General features: G+C 52.4%; 1 protein-coding gene across 3 annotated transcripts; it reads right to left on the bottom strand.

The window, feature by feature from the left end:
• Positions 1-206: 206 nt before the first annotated feature.
• Positions 207-4,978, bottom strand: PPM1M (protein phosphatase, Mg2+/Mn2+ dependent 1M). 3 transcript variants are annotated; one of them, XM_045079283.1, is made up of 10 exons: positions 4,701-4,974; positions 3,841-3,964; positions 3,445-3,699; positions 2,887-2,999; positions 2,462-2,546; positions 2,241-2,359; positions 2,013-2,076; positions 1,687-1,794; positions 1,425-1,573; positions 207-1,086 (listed from the first exon to the last, which is right to left on the bottom strand). In XM_045079283.1, exons 1-10 carry the CDS (start codon positions 4,922-4,924, stop codon positions 942-944), a joined length of 1,386 nt encoding a protein of 461 aa, XP_044935218.1. In that variant the 5' UTR covers positions 4,925-4,974; the 3' UTR covers positions 207-941. The 3 variants fall into 3 exon arrangements, with proteins under 3 accessions (XP_044935218.1, XP_044935216.1, XP_044935221.1); XM_045079281.1 differs by having other exon boundaries at positions 2,241-2,546; positions 4,701-4,975; XM_045079286.1 differs by lacking the exon at positions 207-1,086 and having other exon boundaries at positions 1,451-1,586; positions 2,241-2,546; positions 4,701-4,978.
• Positions 4,979-12,474: the final 7,496 nt, after the last annotated feature.

Here is a 12,474-nt window from a genome sequence, read left to right on the forward strand (position 1 = left end):
AGACTTTTCTGTTCCCTGAACCACAGTTCTCTCACTGGGGCTCACCCCATACTGGGGACTAGAGAGGCCCTCGGAGAAAATGCAGTCCTGACTATAGGCAGACTTGCAAGGGGGAGCAAAGATTGATTGTATGGAAAGTAACAAGAATGAGCAAGAAAGTGTACTATAATGCCAAGCTTAAAAGCAGTTCATGATTCACAAGAGTCTTCAGCACACAAACATTTAATAATAGGGAGGGGACGGGGAGCAACAAAACCACATTGCTGGCACATCAGCTTGGGGCAGAGCTGGGGCCAGGAGGGAGTTATCAGGGACATTCCTGGCTTAGCAAACTGGGGGGCTCCTCTTGCTTCTTTCTATTCTGCCCCACCTTTAGCACCTGGGCCTGGGCCTCACCTCCAGTGGCAGAGGGGAGCCGGGCTGGGCTGGGCTGGGCTGGTCTCTCAAAGGGCTGATTTAAGATGGCTGTTGAGCAGACAGGAGGCTACCCACAGCTTCCCATAAGGCACCCTCCATAGGCTTTGGAGGTTATTGAGTAAATACTCTGACATTCATGGGTTGGAGACCTAGATTCAAACAGGCTCTTCTGCCCCTCCTAGCATTCATGGCCAGCGCCTAGTCCGGCTGTCCCCATCTGGGAATAACGTTGAGTTGCAAAGACCCTGTCAGAGGAGCCCCACATGGGTTTCCTACATTGTAAAGGGAGGTTCCTGATAACTGCGCTCTTGCCCTGCCTGCCTGAAGAGGGACCTGGGGAGCAGGGCTCTCCGTACTCTTCCAGCTCTGACTGCCTGCTGTAAATGCTCTCCTTGAGATGGGCTGGGATGTGGGATCAACCCATCGTGTCTGGCGCAGGGCAGGTAGGCCTGCTGTTGACTGATGGAGGGATGCCCGGACTATACTCGGCCCCAGAGTGGTTCTGGGGTATAGTGTCTGAATCCTCAGTGGCCATCGCTCCTCTGGCCCTGGCTGTGCAAGGGAATCACGAACACCGAGATGTCATCGTAGGACACCTGCCCTTCTCCTGTGGGACCGTCGTCCTTTCCCTGTGTGCTGTGTATCAGCATTTGGGCCAGCTCCGAGAACCTGTGGGGATCATCCTACGGATGCACTTTGGAGCCAGAGCAGAGAGGCAAGGGCAGTCCTCAGGGAGAACTTGCATACGGCTAGACATGTGGGGACCCAAACAATGCAGTCCAGCTGTAGGGCCAGGCAAGGCCACAAGCATGGGATGGCCACAGGCTGGACCATGGAGATTTTGGTCCTGGGGATTTCTGAACCCAGAGATTTTGGGGACCCACCATCACCCCCCAGAAGTTTGAGATAGCCTTCTCTGCTCCTGACCACCTGTCCTGAGCCAGGTTCATCACCAGCGCTGTCTTCTCGGCCACAACTACTTCCTGGTGTCGTTGAAGCTACAGTACCTGTGTGGGTCCTCTCGGTTGCCAGGGAGGAAGCTCCGCACTAGCTGTGCCACCTGCTCATTGGACAGGACATCCCAGAGACCATCAGTTGCCATGACAACCACATCCTCCTCCTGTAGCTCCAGTTGGTCCACATCCAGTACGGTTACCTGCAAGTTAAGCCTGAGGGTCCCTCAGCACTCCCTTCCCTGCTCCCGCCAGCCTCGTCGTCTGCCTTTCTGGGCAGACGGAAGCTGGTGTGGACTGTCTGTGGGCCACTCACCTGTGGGACAGAGAGCAAGAAGGGCTTGAGCTGAATGTTTGTGTCCAGGACTCTGAGCTGATGGTCTCCCAGGCCCCGGGAGACGGCCAATGTTCCCAGTAACCGAGCCTGGGGACAAGGGAGACATGAGGTGACAGCTGTTTGCTGTCAAATGTGCAAATAAAGCACACAGAAGTGTACCGTGGCCCTCAGGTGCCCTGGGATGAGGGACAGACATCCTGTAGCCTTGGGGCAAACTCCGTGACCCCAGCTACAGTCCACCCAACAAGGAAGAAGGGAGCTCCCCCCTCTCCAGGGAGCAATTTAAGAGGGGGCCATTCACTGACCTGCCTACCCTGTCCATGGATCAGTGGGTACTTGAGATCCGACTTCTCCACACACTTGTAGCTCCTACCAGGGTCAGACCCAGCGTCAACCCAGGCCCCACCCACCCCCTCACCTCCCTGCACCACAGAGCCCACCCTGCCCAGGCTGAAAGAGGACAGCCCCAAGTCCACACACACGGCCTGGACACCAGGGCTCTCCCCACTGTCTCCCAAGCCCACCTCGCTCACCAGCCCCTCATGTGGTGATCCCGGAACAAAACCTTCTGCCCCAAGTCATCACCCTTCAGTCGCCGAGGGAACTCCAGTCGGGTGAACTCACCAGCCAGAAGCTCGGGGTAGACAAAGGCCTCGGGTAGGGAGGCCAGGCACAGATCAGGCTCTCTGGTGGCCTCTGGTGACTGGGGACTCACAAGTTGGGGATCCACAGCCTCCCTCTGCAAGACACCTACCAGCTGCTGGATCCGCTGCCGCTCAGTCTCTGGGGTGAACTCAGAGCTCAGGGGCCGGATCTCATCTTTTCGTACCAATATGGCCCTGGACAGGGTTGACAAAGAGAGGTCTGTGGGGCAGACTCCGCCCTCGTTCATGGCCTCCATCCTGTTGGCCCCTCCTCCAGCCACCAGGGACCAGCTCTGCCTATGCCAGTCTCTTGCTCAAAGCCCCCATGACTACCTACAGCCTCCAGAATAAAGGCTCAGGCCTCCTGCCCTCCCTGGTATCTGCCATCCACTCAGGCAGCTGACACACCAGGTACGTAAGCAACTTAGCCAGTCAGTCCCCATATCCATCCCTCCACTTCCAACCCCCTTTCACTGTCCCCCGTGCCTCTGGTGCCCGCCTGCCCGCCCCGCCCTGCCTACCCTCTGGCTCTTACCTGCTGTCCCCAGCATTGGCCACATACAGCTTTCCCTGCAGGGACACAGCCACCAGGGCTGTGCAGCCGCCCACCTGGCCCGAGGCCTCCAGCTCCCGCCCGATCACCTCATCCTGGGGCAAACCGAAGCCACCTGAGCTGCTGCTGGCACTGCCATCACACCACTCCGTCCCCAGTCCCCACCCCAGAGTTCACTTCCCCAACAGCAAGCCTGGTGGTCCCCACGCAAGGTCTAGCTCTGACTCCAGGATCCTTGTGGTCAGAGGATCCAGGCGTATCCCCTGGGAGGGAGGGAAGTCCTAATCAGAACTGAGGAAGGGAAAGCCACCCCTGCACCAAGAAGGACCAGAGGGGTGCATGAGGTATGGGGCATGGAAAAGCCCCCGGCGCATACCACACAACTGGATAAATGGGAGGGCTTATGATGATAGCGATGATCACTACTAACAAGCCAACCCCATCCTGTCCTCCCAGTGCAAAGATCCCAGGAAACCACTGCTGTGGGCAGGGATACCCCTCAGGTCCCTGGACCCTTCCCCAGGCAAAGCCCACACTCACACATTCCTGGAAGGCACTCTCCAGAGCCCCGATCACCAAGTCTTCCGCCCTAATGCCCTTTTCTTCCACAAACTGGGGATCACTGGTGCAGACGCAATGGCCGCTGAGGTGCATGGGGGGCCGAGTGGCCACTACACCCTCCACCACGGCCTCCAGCTGCCGGCGCAGGCAGGAGTGCAGGGTGTTGGCAGCCAGGATGGCCGCAGCCGGACCGCCGTGCCCATCAAACAGGGCCCAGTAATGACCTGTCAGGAGCTGTGCCGGAAGGGCTTGGCATCAGGCTCTGCCTGGCTTCGCCAGTTGTCCCCCGGCCCAGAGTGGGACACTAAAGCAAGAACCTCAACTTGCAGTCTTGGTCCCAGCCTGTAAGATGGGCATAGGCCCAGCTGCACTCACCTCCTCTGAGCACAGGGCCAGCCACTCCTGGTCCTCTTCGGCCCCAAACTCACATCTCCGTATGCACAGCTGCCCACAGGCCGCCTGATCCTCATTGAACTCAGATTTCTCTGCATTGATGATCCTGAGGCCGGTAAGTGACCAGTGACCCTTCAGGGACACACCCATGCCCCCATGGGCAGAGACCAGAGCTGGTACACAGAAGGAACCAGCCCTACCTCTGAGGCAGCAGCCCCCATGCTGCCCCTGACAGGCACCTGGACAGTGTTAAGTTTCCGAACTGATCAGTAACCTCAGACTAAGGCAGAACTCTGGGGCCCAGATTCCCTGGGAGACTACCCACTGACCTGGGCTGGGAGGTGAGGGGGAGTGCTGCTTGGGGAGATCTGGGCTCCTTTGCCTATCCTCCGCCCCATCTCAGCCAGATTTGCAGTCCCATACAGCACAGGCCACAACCCAGTGTGAGATGCATGCCTGCCGGTGAGCTCCAAGATCCACAGTGCTGGAACTCTGTCCAGTGTCCCTGCCTCATCCTGGAAGCCCCAGAGGTGCAGGTCCTTCCCAAGTCGCAAGCCTCTCTGAGGGAGGCTGGAGTTCCAAAGAAGAGGGTGGGGCGGGGATTGGCGGGGGTCGGGGGAGGAGGCTGTCCAGAGTCCCAGGTGAGGACAGGAGGGGGCTATCCACTGGCCGGGGGTGGGGGCACTCGCTCAGCTTAGGCTATTTTCCAGGTTGGTCCCGGCTCTGGGGCTGACCCAGCAGGGCCGGGGCGGGAGGGAACCCGAGGGGCGGGGTGGGGGAGCCCGAGGGACGGGAGTAGGTACCCGAGGGGTGGGGGTGGGCTCCCGGGGCGGGGCACTCACTCGGCGTAGCCTGCATTCCAGGGCAGCGCGCGGCCCCGCGCCGGGCTGCGCACAGGCCGGGCGTCCGGTCTGCGCGGGGCGTCGGCGGGGCCGGAGCCCGAGCCCGAGCCGCGCAGAAAGCGGGGCCGCCGGTAGGGCACTGGGCTGGCGCGCGGCCGGGGGGGCCGCGGCGCGGGGAGCGGACCCCCCGGCAGAAAGCGGCGCCGGAACCAGCCGGCGGACATGGCGCGGCGGCAGGGGGCTGCCCGCGGGGCGCCGGGCGGGAGGAGGAAGCGGGCCGGGGCCGGGGGCGGGGCCGGGGGCGGGGCGGTGACGCCCCCAAACTCCGGCCTCCCGCGGGGAGTGCGCGCGCGGCATGGGCGCCCCCGGGACTGCTGAGCCTCGTCACGGCCCCGAGAAGCCGAGGCTGTTGTCAAGCCCACTTCACGGGCAAGAAAACTGAGGCCTCGAGAAGCCCAGCGGCTTGCCCGCGTCACACACCCGCCCGAGCAGGCCGGGTGCGGCTGCACACGCGGGGTGGCGCTGGCCCTGGCCACGGGAAAGGCCCTCCTGGCCACCCCCAACCCAGCGAAGTGACGGGGTCGAATGAAGGCAGCCGGGGCGTCCAAGCCGTCCCCCGCCCCGCGCAGCAGAGCCTCTGGCCTCCTCCTGCTGGGCCCCAGCCTTGCGCAAGGGGAAGATGGGAACAGGATGTGCTTAGAGGTGTCAGACTGAGGCGTTGAGTAAGTCTCAGAGCACTGGGTTCTCCCAGGTGGCCTTCATTCACCACCCCCGTAGATGGGCCTTGGTGGTCACCCTGGCCTTTCTCATCGCGGGAGGCCGCTCCCCAGTTAGGGGACAGCCTCTCAAATGACTTCCCCCACCCCCCCCAGTCAAGATATCCTCTGTGGACAGACAGCAGGCTCTTCACTGGCTGGTGGACAAAGGGAACTCGTGGTCCCCAAAAGGCTCCAACCTGAGTGCAGACTTGGAACTAAGGAAGTGAAAGACTTTCATCTTTGCTGGAGGAGAGATGTTGCAGTCTCTTCCCCGCTGACCAGCTGTCACGGGGTGGGGGGGGGGGTGTCAGCAGCAGTGTCTCCCTTGCCTGTTAACAGAGGCTTTGTCACCCTTCTGTCACTTAAGCCCAACTCCTGGCACAGGACTGTTCTTTCTGTCTCATAAGAGGTCTCTAAGGCCACAGAGGAGAAGTGTCCTGATACCCAGGGTGTGCTGTTTCCATTATGACAGTTCAGCTGACTCAGAACCTCCCCCTGCCCCCAGGGGATTTCTCTTCCCCTTTCCGCCTCCAGAAAGGCAGGCTTGCCACCTCAAAGTCCCTGAGCCCCTTAGCCCAGGGTCCCCGGGGAGGGCTGCAGGAGGAGTCCCTTCCTTTGCCTCCACGGCTAAGCCTGGAACATACAGGTTCACAAGGCCCTACTTCTCTGGGTGCCAGCCCTGCCTCACTGGGGGGTCCCCCTGCCCAGGGAGGGCTGTTCTTGAGACAGGAAGCTGTGTCCCATGTCCCCTCCCTCAGATGACTCCAGTGCAGAGCAGCCTGGGGGCTAACTTACTGACCCCACTGTGTGCACCGGGGCCCCACACTGGGGGCAGGCACACAGCACTAATGGAGATGGGCTCCCCTGCTCTGGTGGTGAAGTCCTGATAGATGGTGCTTGGTCCAGCTGGCAAGGGGGTGGGGAAAAGTCAGAAAAAGCTTTCTAGAGGACACCTGAGCTATGGCCTATCATTGGAACAGAAAGACCAGGGACCAGGGACCCAGGGTGGGGCAGACCTACCTGAGGAGGCAGACCTCCTTTCCCCCACCAGCTAATGGCTCAGAGGGTTTTAAAATCTAAAATGACACAAGCTCGGGGCGCCTGGGTGGCTCAGTGGGTTAAAGCCTCTGCCTTCGGCTCGGGTCATGATCCCAGGGTCCTGGGATGGAGCCCCACATCGGGCTCTCTGCGCTGCGGGGAGCCTGCTTCCTCCTCTCTCTCTGCCTGCCTCTCTGCCTACTTGTGATCTCTGTCTGTCAAATAAATAAATAAATTCTTAAAAAAGTAAAATAAAATAAAATAAAATAAAATGACACAAGCTTCAACCCACTGTCTTGGGCTTCCCTGGGTGGGATGAATCTGATCCTCTCAAGTCTATTCAGAGAAGCTCTGGGTGGCAGAGGTGGTCTGTTGCTCAGTATAGCTGTGGAGTCCTATGGTGATCCCATCCTCCCTATCCCAAGGTGGCCTGAGTGTTCTGTCAGTGCCACAGAGGCTCCTCCGGCCTCTACTCTTGTTTGGATCCCAAGCCTGACTATCTTAGTTTTCTACCTCATTTTGCTGAAGCACATCCTCTAACAACTTTCCAAGAAAGGATGACTGGAAGGTAATTCCCTGGGTCCTTGCAAGTCTGAAAAGATTTGTCTCAAAAGCCACGCCCCACTTTAAAGTAAGCTCTACACCCATCATGGGGCAAAAGCCTTTGCTTTTACTGATACTTTGTTTCAGAATTCTGACTTCTCTCTTCATTGTCTTCTGACTGTTGCTGCTTCTACAATCCAGTGCCCCTCTCATTCCCAGACTTTTGGATTGGCCGTTTGCCTTTTTCTTTCTCCAGAAATTTCCAGGCACTTCCATCTCTATTGTCTGAAATTGTAGGCGAGGTTCCTTGGGGTGGGTCTCCCTTCATTCCTGGGCTGAGCCCATCCTGGGGGCCATGCAAATCCTCACCCTCCGGCAACACCCTTCTCCCTACTGTTCAGATGAACCCAAGCTTGCCCCAGCTCCTGGCCAGACGCCTCTCCTCAGCTAACTCAGCCAGCATGTGGGGGAGGGGGGTGGGGAGGAGAAAGTTTAAAAGAAAAAGATTTTTATGCTACATTTTTTTCCCCTCACAATGAGAATAGTGTTTGTTGAGTCCCACAACTCAAAATTTCAAAGATGGGGTGCCTGACTGGCTCAGTAGAATATGCTACACTCCATCTCAGGGTCATGAGTTCAAGTCCCAAATTGGGCATAGAGATTACTTTGGGAGGGGAAAAAAGGCCTTAAAAAAAAAAAAAAACAATTCAAAAGGTATGAAAGTGTATTTAGTAACAAGTCTCCGCGCACAACCCCATCTCCTCCCTGGCCATGCGGTTCCTCTCCTGTGAGACATCCAGTACTACTAGTTTCTTGCAGATCCTTCCAGAGATGCCAGATATTCTGTGCAAATTCAAGCAAAATAATTAATTAATTAATTAATTAATTGCCTGTAAGACAAGAAATAATGAGTGTTGGCGAGGATGTGGGGGAATTCTTGTGCACTGTTGGTAGGATTGTAAATGGGTTGCAGCCACTGTGGAAAACAGTATGGAGGTTCCTCAAAATTAAAAATAAAACCCTATGATCCAGCAACTTCACTTCTGGGTATTTATCCAAAGAAAGTGAAATTAACATCTTGAAACCATGGGCACCTTCATGTTCACGTCAGCATTATTTACAATAGCTAAGACATGGAAACAATCAGTGTCCACTGAGGGATGAATGGATGAAGACAGTGAGGAGGGCACTTGCGCACATGTGTGCACACACGGATATTACTCAGCCATTAAACAAAGGGAATTCTGCCATTTGCAACAACACAAATGGACCATGAGTGCATTATGCTAAATGAAATAAGTCTGAAAAAGATAAACACTGTGTGATCTCACTTGTACATGGAATCTAAACAAACAAATCCCAAATTCATAGACACAGAGGACAGACTGCTGGTTGTCAGAGGTTGGGGGCGGGGGTTGGCAAAATGGGAGGAAGTTGGTCAAAAGATACAAACTTCCAGTTATAAGGTAAGTAAATTCTGGGAATGTAATCTATAGCTTGGTGACTATAGTTAACACTGCTGTATTGCACATCTGAAAGTTGCTAAGAGAGCAGATCTTAAAAGTTCTCATCACAAGAAAAATAGTTGTAACTCCCATAGTGATGGATGTTAACTAAACTTACTGTGATCCTTTCATGAAATATACAAATATTAAATCATGTTGTACACCTAAAACGGATACAATGTGATATGTCAATTATATCTCACTTTAAATAATTTTAAAATTACATTTATGTAAAATCTTTCCTCCTCTCTCCTTTTCTTTACACGAGTGATAGTGTACTCTATGCCATGAGCTACACCTGACATTTTCATAGAAGATACTTCTTTTAGTATTAGTCCTTGAAGAGCTGCCTTATTGTTAAGGCTACAGAGTAGTCTCTGCAAAAATGCAGATTTTAGATAGCTAGCCTCTCAGTGGTGGACATTCAGCTGGTTTTTAGTTATTTGCTTTACATTTTTTTGTGAGGGCGTATTGGTAGGATCAGTTCCTAGTAATGAACTGTTGGGCCAAAGGCATATGCGTTGTTCATACCAGCATTATTCACAATAGCCCAAAGGTGGAAATGACAAAAACATCATGGACAAATGGATAAGCAAGCTGTGGAATACACAGGCAATGGAACATTATTCAGCTATTAAAAAAACCCAAGTACTGTTGTATGCCACAATGTAGATGAGCATTATGCTAAATGAAAAAAGCCAGATATAAAAGGTCTTGCGTTTTATCTTTCAATTCAAATGAAATATCCAAAATAGGTCAATCCATGGAAACAGAAAGCAGACTACAGGTGGCCAGAGGCTGGAGGAGGGAGGAACAGGGAGTAACTGCTTGATAAATACCGTTTTCTTTTGGAGTGATGAAAATGTTTTAGAACTAGAGATGGTGGTTGTACAACATAGTGAATGTACTGACTTAATCACTTTAAGATGGTTAATTTTTTTAAAAAAAGATTTTATTTATTTGACAGAGCGCACAAGCAGGGGGAGAGGCAGAGGGAGAGGAAGAAGCAGGCTCCCCACTGAGCAGGGAGCAGGGGATTGGGGCTCCATCCTAGGATCCTGAGATCATGACCTGAGCCAAAGGCAGATGCTCAACTGACTCAGCCATCCAGGTGCCCTGGTTAATTTTATGTTATATGTATTTCACCTCAATTCATAAAAGGAGGGGAGCATACATGTTCACAATTTTGTAGATATTGTCCTACATGAAGGTTGCACCGATTTGCTCTCCCATTAACCTATTTTTCCATCATTTGACCATGACAGTTTTTCACTGAAGTTTTTAATCTTTCCCTATAGGTAAAGATATGCAAGTCTAGTTCGACTTCCATTTATCTCAGTGAGAAAGGATAATCAATTTTTCATAGTTCTGAGAGACCTATTTGTATTTCTTTTTCTGTGAATAGTCTGTATCCTTTGCCCAGTTTCTTAGGGAGCCATTGGGTTTTTTCATATTGATTTCAGAACTCTTGATTTATTTATTCTTAAGATTTTATTTATTTATGTATTGAGAGAAAGAGAGTGAGGGGAGGGGCAGAGGGAGACAATCTCCAGCGGACTCCCCACTGAGCAGGGAGCCCACCTCGGAACTTAATCCCTGACTCTGAGACCATGACCTGAGCCAAAATCAAGAGTCTGACGCCCAACTGACTGAGCCATTCCGATGCCCCAGAGCTCTTTATTTTGAAATGAGATACAAGGGGTGCCTGGGTGGCTCAGTGGGTTAAAGCCTCTGCCTTTGGCTCAGGTCATGATCCCAGAGTCCTGGGGTCGAGCCCTACATCAAGCCCTGCATCAAGCCCTGCATTGGGCTGTCTGCTCAGCGGGGAGCCTGCTTCCCTTCCTCTCTCTCTGTCTGCCTCTCTGCCTACTTGTGATCTCTGTCAAATAAATAAATAAAATCTTGGGGCGCCTGGGTGGCTCAGTGGGTTAAGCCACTGCCTTCGGCTCAGGTCATGATCTCGGGGTCCTGGGATCGAGTCCCGCATCGGGCTCTCTGCTCAGCAGGGAGCCTGCTTCCTCCTCTCTCTCTCCGCCTGCCTCTCTGCCTGCTTGTGATCTCTGTCTGTCAAATAAATAAATAAAATCTTAAAAATAAATAAATAAATAAATAAATAAAATCTTAAAAAAAAAAAAAGAAATGAGATACAATTATGTTTTTGGTAGCCAATTACAGTTTGTTGTTTGTGTTTTGGTTTTGATGGTGGCTTTTTCCATATAGATTTTTAATTTTTAATGTAAAGGAATTTATCATTTTTTTTCTTTTATGGCTGCTGGAATTTGGTGACATACTCAGAAAGCCTTCACTCCAAGATTCTAGAAAATTTCCCCTTTGTTCTTCAGTATTTTTATAGCTCACTTAAAAAAAAAAAATTAAACCTTGGATCCACCTGGAAAAAAAAAATAAAACAGTATGTTCTAATAATTTCAGTGGCTGACTGTGTTGGGAAACATCAGAAAGGGACAACTAACCTGTTCCTGGATACTGTGTTCATCCTGGGCTCATGTGAGTTGCTGTATGCAGCTTTCTCATCTTTCTGCCTGAAACCAGATCTCAACCAGGGTTGGAGTCTGGGCATTCTGCTGGCCCTTGGGCTCCTTGCCTGCATCCCAGGCTGTGAAGCTGAGCAGGACTGGGCTAGAACCCATCTCCCAAGGAGTTTCCTTCCCTCGTCAAACCCTCCTCATTGTAGTGTGAGCTACTGATGGAGGGGATGAGGATCACTGCCCAATAGGATTTCTCATCTTTTGACTGTTCCACTGCCTTCAGTAAAGGAAAGTAAGTTTCTGGGGACACTCACTACCTTGTGACCTATATCAAATCACTCTATCTCTCCAAACCTCTGATTCTTCAACTGTAAAAGACAGTAACATCTCCCTCCTAGGGGTGTCAGGAGGATTAAATAAATGTGCCCAGTACATAGAAGGGTGCAACACATAGACTCTATTTTTTTTTTTTTAAAGTAAATACTACACCTGATATGGGGCTGAAAACTCACAACCTTGAGACCCAGAGTCTCATGCTCTACTGACTGAACCAGCCAGGTGCCCCAAGACTAATTGTTCATTCATTTGTTTATTTGGCAAATATCACTTAATGCTTACCAATGCTGTGCACTGTTTTAGGTATTGGGGATACAGCAGGGGCAAAAAGTTAACTACTGGTAGAGGGAAGACAATAAAAAAGCAGATATAGGTATCAGGCAGCCATAAAAACAAAGGGAATGATGCAGGCAGGGGTTAGTCTGGCAGCAGGGGAGACCGTGCCATTAAGGCAGTCACAGTTCATCCAGTGATGGACATTTCTAAGGGGAACATAATATTATTATTTTTCGTGAACCTGTTTTCTTGGCTAATTCCTGTTTCCAAGAACTTGAGGCTCTTCTGCTTCTGTGGAATTGCCCAGTGCTCCCATGGAGGTGGCCAGGTCTGAGAGTTGATGTAATTGTTGGCTCTGGTCCCTCTGTGATGTGATGGGACAGGGCTGAGTCAAGAATGTGCCCGTGAACTATTCTTCCAAGGGCAGCCCGTGAGGCCACACAGTTTTTATGGTCCATTGCGAGTTCTGGTGTGGCCAACGTGAGCACACTGCACAGGCTCAGGCCTCAGGGTGTGCACAGGAAGAAAAACAAGAAAATCCCGAGCCTGGGTGGCTCAGTCGGTTAAGCGTCTGCCTTTCTGCTCAGGTCCTGATCTTGGGGTTCTGGAATCTGGGACCACACTGGGCTCTCCGCTCAGCATCAAATCTGTTTCTCCCTCTTCCTCTGTGATCTCTCTCACTCAGATAAATAGATAAAATAAGAAAAGGATGGAAGGAAGGAAGGAAAAAGAGAGAAAGAAATAGGAAGGAAGGAAAAAAAAGAAAAAAAAATTCTTCAGGCTGCCTGGGTGGCTCTGTGCGTTAAGCAACCAACTCTCCATTTCTGAGCAG

This window comes from Mustela putorius, unplaced genomic scaffold, assembly GCF_011764305.1.
Source record: "Mustela putorius furo isolate JIRA1106 unplaced genomic scaffold, ASM1176430v1.1 tig00000095_pilon_pilon_pilon, whole genome shotgun sequence".
Lineage (NCBI taxonomy): Eukaryota > Metazoa > Chordata > Mammalia > Carnivora > Mustelidae > Mustela > Mustela putorius.

What these genes read in the sequence shown, in the direction of transcription:
- PPM1M (XM_045079281.1), bottom strand. Translation starts at nt 4,924, where the DNA reads ATGTCCGCCGGCTGGTTCCGGCGCCGCTTTCTGCCGGGGGGTCCGCTC. An exon ending in GATCACCACATGAGGGGCTG is followed by an intron (nt 2,077 to 2,240) that starts GTGAGCGAGGTG and finishes TGACCCTGGTAG; the next exon opens with GAGCTACAAGTGTGTGGAGA. An exon ending in TCTTGCTCTCTGTCCCACAG is followed by an intron (nt 1,574 to 1,686) that starts GTGAGTGGCCCA and finishes CTTAACTTGCAG; the next exon opens with GTAACCGTACTGGATGTGGA.